Source organism: Schistocerca americana, chromosome 7 (assembly GCF_021461395.2).
Source record: "Schistocerca americana isolate TAMUIC-IGC-003095 chromosome 7, iqSchAmer2.1, whole genome shotgun sequence".
NCBI classification, from domain to species: domain Eukaryota; kingdom Metazoa; phylum Arthropoda; class Insecta; order Orthoptera; family Acrididae; genus Schistocerca; species Schistocerca americana.
The window spans coordinates 144,339,383-144,351,543 of record NC_060125.1 but is presented as its reverse complement, the minus strand read 5'-3'; the positions used below and the strand labels follow the sequence as shown (position 1 = coordinate 144,351,543).

At 39.4% G+C, this 12,161-nt stretch overlaps 1 protein-coding gene across 1 annotated transcript in view; it reads right to left on the bottom strand.

Moving 5' to 3' along the window:
* LOC124621967 (tetratricopeptide repeat protein 5-like) overlaps positions 1–12,161 on the bottom strand; it is a 134,534-nt gene that overhangs the window by 36,380 nt on the left and 85,993 nt on the right. Inside the window, exon 5 of the mRNA XM_047147500.1 lies at positions 7,915–7,968. Coding sequence (XP_047003456.1) covers positions 7,915–7,968 — 54 coding nt within the window. The remainder of the gene's footprint in view (positions 1–7,914; positions 7,969–12,161) is intronic.

Sequence of the window (12,161 nt, the reverse complement as noted above, 5' to 3'; positions counted from 1 at the left end):
GTTCAGGATCTTGTTCAGAAACTAAATGCCGCTTTATTTACCATTAGAACAGTATCTGAAATAAGTGACATTTCAACACGAAAAGTAGTATACTTCGCATATTTTCATACGCTTATGTCATATGGTATTATTTTTTGGGGTAATTCTTCTGATTCAAAAAGGGTATTTTTGGCTCAAAAACGGGCTGTTCGAGCTATGTATGGTGTAAGTTCGAAAACCTCTTGTCGACCCCTATTCAATAGTCTGGGAATTTTGACATTGCCCTCACAGTATGTATTTTCTTTAATGTCGTTTGTTGTTAGCAATATTAGCTTATTCCCAAGAGTTAGCAGCTTTCACTCAGTTAATACTCGGCAGAAATCAAATCTGCATGTGGAATGCACTTCCTTGACTCTTGTGCAGAAAGGAGTGCAGTATTCTGCTGCATCCATTTTCAATAAGCTACCACAAGAACTCAAAAATCTTAGCAGTAGCCCAAACACTTTTAAGTCTAAACTGAAGAGTTTCCTCATGGTTCACTCCTTCTATTCTGTCGAGGAGCTCCTGGAAGAGATACAAAATTAAGCAAATTCCAGTGTACATTTTTGATTTTCTTTATTTAAACTAACGACTTGTCGCCTGAATATGTTTCTTATATTTCATTTTATCTGTTTCTACAATCGTGTTATAATTTCATGTATTGACTCGTTCCATGACCATGGAGACTTCTCCTAAATGTGGTCCCACGGAACAATAAATAAATAAATAAATAAATAAATCAGTTAATGGTAGAAAGGGTTTGTTTTTCACTGGCGTGCCCAGTGACATAGGATGAACAGACCTCCTGAGTTTGTGTTAGCTCAAATCTGCTCTCAAAACTGAATTGCTTTGACACTTGCACTATCAGATACTGTGGTTACATTTTTGCATATCAAAAAAACAGTGCATTCAGCACTCAAATTCCCACTGAATATACAATTTGCTGAAGCACAAATATGTCATATTTCCAAAGGTTCTGGCATGGTGAAAATGCTGCAAATTTTCAAACTGACTGGCTGGGATGAATGCACCACAGCACGGAAGAAATCACTTGAAGTGCTTGCTCAAACACTTATGAGCATACACAAATCCATACAGTGGAGCTCCAATTTAATAGCAGGTGACTTCCCACAGACTCCACGAGTCATACCAAAATCAACACCAGCTGAAGAAGGCAATGATCACCTCAAAGCATCGCATCTGTGAAGACATGAACAGGAACTCATATTAAAGACCAATAATTGTGTACACCTGCTGCACAATGTGTCAACTACATTTTCAAAACAGCTTTTGGACACTGGTAATGGTAAAGTACCAGTTGATGCCGACACACAATATACAGGAGATTATAATAAAAGTTAAACTTTCAAACCACTGTAGAAATAACACCACTGGTCAGAATGATGTCAAATTGCAATGTAATATTATTGGAGAAGGGGGAAAACGTAAGGCACAGGAAAAATAAATACCGTATTTACTCGAATCTAAGCCGCACTCGAATCTAAGCCGCACCTGAAAAATGAGACTCGAAATCAAGGAAAAAAATTTTTCCCGAATCTAAGCCGCACCTGAAATTTGAGACTCGAAAATCAAGGGGAGAGAAAAGTTTTAGGTCGCACCTCCAAATCGAAACAAAGTTGGTCCATTGTAATACGAGACACAATTTAGGTCGAATGAATGACGATACAGCTGCAGTAGTTTGGTTCGAGTCGTAAGCTTGGCAGTTACGGTTTACCAGGTAGCCATTGCTACGCGTCACGCGCTCCGTCCGTATTTATACGGATATCCTTCCTTTTTCACGTGCTTCGTCTGGTTTGAATTGATTGCTTATTTTTCTTTGATCTGATAAGTGCCGTTCTCTTTGTTATAGGTGTTAACGTCACTCTAAGCTGAAAATGCATTGCTGTACTGTGTCATGCATTGTTTGTCGCATTCTGATAGTGCGTGTTTACGGCCAGTCGCCGCTCGCGGCATGGCTTGCTTTTGTGCGCGCTACCGCCGCTTACAAATAAAAAATAGAGAGGAGTCGTCTCATTAGCGAAACATTTGTTGTTACTTACACTACTTCTTTCTTTGATAATGATCAACAAGAACCAAATAATAGACTGCGTATGATAGATGTTCTGAACGAAATTTTAGCGAAAATGTTTCTCCGTTGGAAAATCTTTGCAGGCGCCTCTTTAGTTCATTACATTCTGCACAAAAATTAGAGTCATCTTAGATTTAAAAATCTAGGCAGTTGCCGTGCTTCATTTCTGACTATATCACTATCAGGCATAAGAATAATACGAATATAAACATGACATGATATGTATATTCTTCCGCGTTTGCTGTTGTCTCACTCTAGTTTCGTAGTTTATTAGGCAGGCAGGATTTAAATGATATAGTAGCAAACACGAAACAATACATGGCAAAATGTTTATATTTGTATTAATCTTATGGCGAAGAGAATAATACATGTGATTCACAATTCATAAAAGCTCCTATTAGCAACCATCTCTTCTCACAGGTAGGAAAAAATTCAGAACGTAGAGTTGGCCATATTGACAAACATCCCAAACAGTCTTGCCAGTCGGATTTTCGTAGTACACTGAAATGCTGCTACATTCGATCAACAATACAGAATTTGTATTTACTTCGTTGGATAATGTACCAAAACGCAGTGGTCGAAATTCTGGGCGGAGGAAAAAGGCTCGTCTTCCACTTTTTATTTTTATTTATTTACTGACGCAGAGATTTTGGTACCAGTATTTATCTTTGTGCCTACAAAGCATGCCTGTGTGGCGCTACATATATTCGACGACAGAAGTTAGTTGTGGCGGCACCCACTAACATTTTTCAGAACTCCCGCTTGCTTTGCACTCGATTCTAAGCCGCAGGTGGTTTTTTGGATTACAAAAACCGGAAAAAAAGTGCGGCTTAGATTCGAGTAAATACGGTAGTTACAAAATGTAGCAATAGATGGCACTGTAAGCATCATAATTTAATAGTGGTCGACTACAAATGACAAATGAATCATAGAACAATGCCTAAGGTGTATGTTTGACATTAAACAACCTGTACTACTCAGTGTGCAAAGTCATATGACACTGGAGAGTAAAAATCGGTTTTTAATTGTCCTGAGGTCAAAAACTGCATAAAAAGCATCACTCACATCAGTTTTTAATCGTCCTGAGGCCAAAAACTTCATAAAAAGCATCAATCACATCAATTTTTGTCCTGATGCCAAAAATCATCAATCAAAATCAAATCAGATTATTAATTTCCGTGTTGCTGGCACAAAACATGTTCAATATGCTGTCCACCGTTTTCTGCAACAAGTTGAAATTGAGAAACAGTACATTCCACAACTGACCGAAGTGTTTCCGGGATCAGGTTCAGAATGTGTTCCACAATGTGTGCCTTCAACTTTGCAATTGAAACGTCTTTCAGATAGCCCCACAGTCACGGGTCACACGGATTAAGATCAGGTGATCGGGACGGCTAGGCTGTAGGGAAATGGCGGCTGATAATTCTAGCATTTCCGAAATGACGCTTCAGCAGCTGCTTAACTGGATTTGCAATGTGCGGAGGTGCGTCACCTTGCATAAAAATGATCCCATCCACACATCCACGCTGTTGGATAGCTAGAGTGATGTGGTTGTGCAAAAGACACGCATACAGCTTATCAGTGACAGTACAGGCAACAGGACCAGAAGCACCCGTCTCTTCGAAAAAATATGACCCTATGATAAATGATGCAGTAAACCTGCACCACACAGTGAACTTTTCAAGATGAAGTGGTACTGGTTGATTTGCATGTGGATTTTCCACGGCCCATATTCGACAATTCTGTCTATTGACATATCCTGTCAGATGGAAGTGGGCTTTGTCTGTCCACAAAATCTTCCACGGCAAATCATTGTCCACTTCCATGTGAACAAGAAATTCTAAAGCAAAGGTCTTTCTTGCTGGCATGTCAACAGGTAGTAACTCGTGCACATGGGTAATTTTGAATGTATAGCAAAGAAGGATTTTAATAGGATTTTACGCACTGTGTGTCAAATGCTCGGGCAATTCTCCGTGCAGTACATGTTTGTACACAACCACTCACTTCTCCTGCCTGTGTGGGCTACCCTTGCCCTTAACCCTTCTCCGACCTACCCATGTCTCCCGCTGGAGGATTGAACTAATAGTTTTGAGAGTTAACAGTTTGAGTGCTTTTATATATGTCTGTCGGCAGTATTAAATAATTCATCTCACGATACCAAGTACTGGCCACATTCGTCGAGAGTGATCACATCTCTGGGGCACAAAAAACTGGCTGCTCCATGATGATGATGTACCCCATCACGGCATTTTTGTCACACGTGAATTTTTCACCAGAAACAGGGTTCAAAATTATTGTACTTGCACACTGGTCCTATTTGCCAGATTTGGCTCCTATGGACTTCACCATCTTCCCAAAGCTAGAGATCCAGCTCAAAGGTTGCTGTTCCATCATCACTGCAGAGATTCAGTGCAAACGTTGGTAGAATGATTCAAAAAGCGAACTTCCAGGACACATTTCTGCAGTGGCAGAAATGCTGGGAGCACTGCATTGCTGTACAAGCTGACTATTCTGAAGGTGACAATTTGTAAATGTAGACACGCAGGTAAAGCATTTTCTCGTAGGTAGAGTCAGTCTCCAAACTTTTTGACACTCCCTCGTTTGCTTGACTTCGACAACTGCTTCACTGCCTGTCCCCTGCGGATTGTCCACTGAAACCAGCTTTCCTGAATTATGATGCGGGAACTCTCCCTGCAATACATACTTCATTCCCGTAACTGCACTAGCCTCAATCTTCACTACTCCCTGCCCCCACCTGCTTGTATCCTCTTTCCCGCTCACACTTCAGCTTCTCACTCCCCCCACTCCCCACAGCACACCTGCACACTCCCACATGAAGCACTACAGTTTCCCCCACCTCTACTCCACTACACTTCTACCTCCCCACCATACCCCCTCTTCCTTATCCCCACTACCCACCCCACTCAAGATTGTACTCACCACAATCAGGTCTTGATGTCCAGAGATGACAGTGGCCACATTGTATGAGTTGTCTAACATGCCAAATAGTAATTTATCTTACTTCATATTGTCATTATTCTGTCCTGGATTTTCTTCACTCAATTCTGCTAGTGTCACAACAGTAATTTATGTGCTATCTGTCTGTAGATTTATCATATTAGATATAGCTGAAACCCCGAGAATTTAAAATTGACAATTTCTTGCGTAAGTATGTCCAAAGATTTCAACCATTTATGGAGCAAAACCATTCAAGGTTATGAGCTGCAAATAGCAATTTTTGCAAAGTTTATGAAAATTTTTTGATTTCTTCCACAATAAAAGTTCCCCCACAAAATTACAAAATAGTGAGATAGAACTGCTGGCCAGTACTTGGTATCATGAGATGAATTATTTAATACTGCCGACAGACATATATAAATGCACTCAAACTGTTAACTGTCAAAACTATTAGTTCGATCCTCCAGCAGGAGACATGGGTAGGTCGGAGAAGGGTCAAGGGCAAGGGTAGACCACACAGGCGTGAGCATTAGTGGAGGGGGAGACACCTTCAGTAGGGACAAGGGCACACAGGGACAAAGGGGGAGGCATACAGACAGTGGGAGGTCCAAGATCTTTGAGAATAAAATAACTTCGAAGAAAAATTCTTGGTCTCAGTAATCTCTGCATTTCAGATTGTACAAGTTTTTGATAGTCTTCCAAAGTATCCACTAAAAGGTTTTACTAACCCTAACAGCAACTATAAAATTTGAAAATATTAGGTGCAAAATCATACTGACAATGAGTCAGCATGTGATGTATGCTCAGATACTACAGATAATAATCCTCAGCCCACAGATTGTGCAAAGAAATCAAATTTGTCAGGAATTTCCAGATAAGCTTACTGGCACTACCTTTTAATCTTACATAGACCCTGATCTAACAGTAACAATATGAAATGAATAAGAAACAAGGATCCGAAAGGAGAAATGTCTGAAATATATTTCAATAAGTGTGCTGAAAAACAGAAAAGGAAAAGAGAGAACAGTCAAAAGAAATTAAAAAAAGACATGTGCACTAAATGTCTGGCAAAGGGAGCAGTAACAATATTATGAAAAGGACAGATTGCAACTCACCATATAGACAAGACACTGAGTCACAGACAGACACAATGGAAAGACTGCTACAGCAGTGCCTGTCTATGGCTCAACATCTTCTCTGTATGGTAGCTAACAATCTATCCTTTTCACAATACTGATGTTATATCATCCTGGACTTTCCAAAGGGGATAGTAAGTCATGCAGGTTTGTTCATACATTATATACAAGGATGAATAACCATATGGTCGAATAAGAGCATGGAAGAAAAGGAGCGGTGAGAGGAAATAAAAATAACTTGTGGGTAGTTTGAATATCAATTGAGGGGAGACATGCATATGTAGATTTTGCTCGTTCATAAAACTGTTGAAACTTGTAGAAAATTCTAAGCTGCACTAGTTCCTCTCATTATACAAAAGCATTTTACTACATGCACAAGCATAGGTAAAGAATCACGATGACTACAATGTTAACATAATATCAGCCACTTACAACTTATATGTATCTGTGATAACTGGCAACAACAAGGACTTCAGAAACCCCAGCAGATAGAATACTATTGTAATTACTATCGTAATCTCTTTGTGTAAATTAATACAGTGGCATAAATGCTGTAAGAAAGTTCCTGCAGAATGTAAATACTTTAGGATTACGAAAGACCACTCAATGAAAAACAAAAGAGTTGAGTAGCTGCCAGGCTCAAAAGAAAAAAAAATCTAGGTTTTGGAGTTATTCTTTAAAACACACACGCAGACACACACACCTATGCCAGCATCATGTAGGGACACAAGTGTGTGTGTGTGTGTGTGTGTGTGTTTTATCTTACTCTAGTTCATCAAAGGATAACTCCAAAAACCTTGCAAGTTTTCTGTCTTTTGTGTGTTGCCTATCTTCTGCTTTTCGATGAGTGCTCTCCTTTAATGCTAAGGCAATATAGCGGCAGTTTACACATTGAATCTGAAATTATTTATTGAGACTAACAGTTAAAATATCACAGCTGTGTCAAACAATGCAGTCACAGAATAAACATTCAACATTCTGGAAGTTTAGTAAATTGTGGAAGCATTTCAGTAACCCTAATCCAAAGCTCTACATCCAAAAAGTGTAATAACAAACTTTACAATGTCATACATTAGATGCTGTTAGCAGCTATCCAAAATTTTATGTGCATATAAGGAAAGGAGGTAGGGGAAAGGAAGAGGAAGAGGAAGAGGAAGAAGAAGAAGGAGAAGGAGAAGGAGAAGAAGAAGAAGAACAACAACAACAACAAGAGAAGCAGAAGAATTAAGAAATATGGTTGAGAAGAAGAACTAGTACAGTTTTAAATAATCTTGATTCTGAGTTTGAGCCTAAGTCATGATCTGCAATTATTAGTTCAGTTAATAACTGTCAGTTACACAATGTAAAGCATTCACTACTGTTTCTCTTCAGGAAAGTGTTAACATACCTGTACTCATTGTACAATGTAACAATTTTCCCCCTACTTTACAAATTACGTGCCACCAAGCAATAAAATACATAAAAGTAGGCCAACCTGTACTATTCCATCTTTAAGATTAATGTGCTTTCGGGTGAGAATTCACAAGATAAAAGTGCATATGTAATAGTTTTTCGGCATAAAATAGAGAATCAAGAAAAAGTTTGTACAGTGTTTTACAGAAATAAAACAAGGCCCAACAAGGACAACAATAGTTTGTTGTAAGCTATTAGCAATAAGATAATTTTCACAGTTCCAGTAAAAGCCCTACAAAATATGTCTCATTTAATACTCACAATGGCTTTGTTGTAGTGTAGTTCTGGACTGCTACTGGCAGTGATGTCCTTCTCCTGCAAATGAAATGTAATAAACAGTGATTTCACAGATCTAAAACATTTTTAGGGTGCAGATCGTTCTGCAAAATTTTGGGTGAATCGCCAGATGTTGGTAACTTCCTGCCATGATATTTGGATGCAGTCTTCAGCTGTATGATATATATTGGCAAAAAAGTTCAGTGTACGAAGACTGGGCCAAAATATTGTGGCAGGAAGATACCAGCATCTGGAAGTTCGCCCAAAATTTCATGAAACAAAGATTTGTCAATTTCATGCCCATATATTATTGCTTAAACCAAAGCTCCATATATGTAAAGCCAAAAATTACAGATTAAGAATAAACAAAAATTTTGAGATGAAGACAACATCAGCCTAAACTGCTGAAGAGCAATTACTGAAAAAGGCAAAAAGGACTCATTTTATGGAGCCTTTCTCCCCGGACCTGTTGCCTTCCCACTTACCTTGCATGTCTTTTATTCAAACTTCTCTGTTTTCCCCCTTTACACACCTCAGCACAACTGGCTGGCTGTTGGTACAGTACACTGAAATGGCCTCCTACCAGAGTTATGGCGAAAAGAGCAATTGTCTGTGAGGCAAATGGGTCAAGGTGGTCACCAATATGCAGGAGCTCTCTCTGCTGGATGTGGTGCACATCCTGGAGGAAGGCAGAAGTTCCGCTGGTAATTGAACAACTGTAATCCAGTGTACCAGTATTGGCTTAACAGTTGCAGTACAGTTATGAAGAAGACAACAGGAAACCACCATGCATATTCCCCTATTTCTCATAGCACTATGCTGAAAATGACAAAATGCTTTCCTCCTGGACAGAATATTCCAGATGTTGTAAAATGGTCTCCTATTTTGACCCTTGGGTAGGGTCTACTCAGGATGAGCTAAGAGACAAAAGTAATGCTAATTATGGATAGCACACAGAATGTCTGAATGCTCATATGACAGTGCTCAAAACCTAGTGCTAATAAAACACTAATTGAAATTCAAGACAAAGCAACTGAAACACTGGAATCTTGCAAAGTTGAAGGAACCAAAAATTTAGACTGTCTTCAACTGTATTTAATAAAAGAAATAAGGATGCTTCAAAGAGTTACTGTTACCTCCTACAAGAAGTATAGCAAATGCAACACAGTAGGTACTAGTAGCGAAAAAGGGAAAACAGAGGCAGCCTTGGACTACACTGAAATCAATAGTGTATAAGGAGTAATCAAAAATTCTCCATTTGAGCTGCAGAACATGCACTGTAAAGTGACTCTAATGCAGGTGTAAGCGCTTTGACACGTACGCAAGAGATTAGTGCAGCATTCGTGTCTCTCTGATGTGTATGTGGTAAATGCAGGAACATGTACTATGGCTACATTATTACCAAATGCATCCAAATGGGAGCCATGTGCTGTTATTCTTTTCTTGGTTGCTGAAGGACAAACACGGGTAGACATCCACCAGAGAATGAAGAATGTGTATGGAGCAGCATATTTATCAAAAATCATCATTGTGGAATGGTTCGACAAGTGGTGCTGCTGCTTTATGATAATGCAAGTCCCCATATTACAAATGTCACAATGCTGAAGTTGTGCTAACTCTAGTAGGAGACACTCCAGCACCTGCTCTATATTCCTGATCTCTCCCCATGTAATTATCACACCTTCAGTCACTTAAAAAAGGCCTTAAATGGTCAATGATACCTGTTGGACGAGGATTTGCACTAGGCAGTTGAGGACTACTTCATGCAGCAGCGTACAGCATTTTACCGAACAAGTACCATCAACCTGTTATGTCAGAGGGTATGCCTGCCTCAATGCTCACAGAAATTCTGCCTGGGTAGCATATTGATTCTAGACTGTACAGTCTTTGAACGGAAATTTTTTGATCAACCCTTATAATAACAAAAAGATAAAACTACTGAAGGTGAACAACAGTAAAACTGGTCACTCAGTAATGAAATTAATTGGAAATCTGCAAAAACAAAAGAAGAGTGAATGGTGGATAAATTACATAAGACAGATACATGAGATAGGGAAATCCACAAGCTGCACACAGCACAGTGATTATACGTCCAAAGGTAACTGAGTAGCTGAAGCAGAAATTATAGTAAGAAGATGTAAACAGAGTCAAGATATTCAATCCTTATCTCTGAAAAAAAAAAAAAAAAAATAAAAAAATAATAATAATAATAATGCCTAGCACAAACCCTGGAGGAATAAATGTCCAGCATCCAGATATTCATTAAGTACCATATGTATTCTTACCAGCATCTGACCAAAGAACTGAGGTAAAACTATACAAGTCTATGAACAAAATTTACAAAACTGATTAAGTTCCATTAGATTCTGAAAAGAATGGAACTATTACACTTCCAAAGGAAGTTATGAAAATTACCATATAATTAGTCCATCAGTTAAGCAATAAAATCTCACAAGAGAACTTCTTTGAAGAAAAGAAGGGAGAACAGAAAGCAAATTGTGAGAGAACTAGTTTGATTTTTGGAGAGGTAGGGGCACTGGAGAAGCTATTTTAATACTGTGACTAATAAGAGAGCACACACTTAGGTAAAACAAAAAACCATGCATTGCATTAATATATATGGATTCCAGTCTCAGATGACTGTCTCCGTAGCTGAACAGTTAGGGTCACTTCCATTGGTGCAGAAGAATTTGGGTTCAATTCCTGGTATTCCTTAGATTTTTTTCTGAGTTAGGGAGGTCTGTTAATGGGTCCACCCAGTCCCGTGATGCCAAATGAGGACCTTCTTAAATAAATAAGCATAAGCACCATCAGGATTCACCTACTGGTAATAATGGTTGGAAGGATTGGTGCCATCTTAATAACAAGTTGCACTATCACAGATCACTCCTTGTACTCCCTCATAGGCAACTGGAATAGGATTGAGATCTAATCTGTGAGTGGTGTATATATTACATTACCACTTTTCTTCAATTTATGTTCACCGTTATTAGACAGCAAGACATCCATTACAGAGATAAAAGGATAATCTGTTCACCTTACATGAAGCAGACAGCACATTGATGAAATGGTACAGGAGGCCAAAGCAAGGAAAGATGTATGGAAGCATTGCTCACTGTCACCACTGATGTTAGAAAGATCAAATCAACAGATTTCAGTCATTTATTACAGACAAACTATGAAAGACAAAAACACACTGCACGTGTAAATGGATGGAGGAAGGTTCAAAGTTTTACGTTTGCATAGTTACTATACCATACTGTCAACATAAGCACCATGTATTGCTAGAGAAACACTGGAATGGTAACTCATTTCATTCCACACACGAATCAAGAGGTCCACATTTACTGAATCGACAGCTTCAACAATTTGAATTCTCAGTTTTTGAAGAGTAGCTGCCATACGTGGGACAATGACTCTGTCTTTTACGTACTCCCACAGAACAAACTCATACAGTGTGAGGTCTGGTGACCTAGGAGGCCAAAAGCAATGACAAAATCTTGTTGTTCACCTCCTCCAATCCAACATTGTGGAATGGTGTTGTTACGATAACACCGCACCTCAAAGTGAAAGTGAGGTGCCGTGCCATCATGCATAAAAATGAAATTATTGGAATCATCATAAGGTTGAGCACATAACCAATTTTGCAGCACATCCAGGTATGACATTCTTGTCACAGTGGCCTTCGCAAAAAAGAAAGGCCCATAAACTTTGCGAAAAGAAATGGCACCTTTACAGTCACCAGGTAGCAATTGCTGCAGTAACTGCAACTTGTAAGGCTTCACATGCAAGTGTCGTTTCAGAACAAGCCACACCATTGTTTGAGGAAGCTGAAGCTGCCCATCTTGTGGACTTCCAAGGCCTCCATGTGATCAGTGGGTTCCACAACAATAGCTGCCCAGCAAACACCTGAGATCCATGGATTGCTGAATTCCAGTAATGGAGGTGGCTACTGCCAGAGTCACCACACAAGCTGGAATGCAACATTATCAGACAGAATACTAGCATGCGTCTGCTGCATATCATGTCAATCACATGGCCAACCAAACACGATGGTTGTTGTCACAAGGAACTCAAGCAAACAAGTGGTGTCTGCTTCACTGCAGATGGCACCTGCACCGTCAATGGGATTGTGACATCCGTGAGCACAACTTCACATCCACCACTCTTGTGGGTGTATTTAATACGGCACCCAGCTGTTACAGGCAGTTCAGTTCACAGAGCTACTGCAA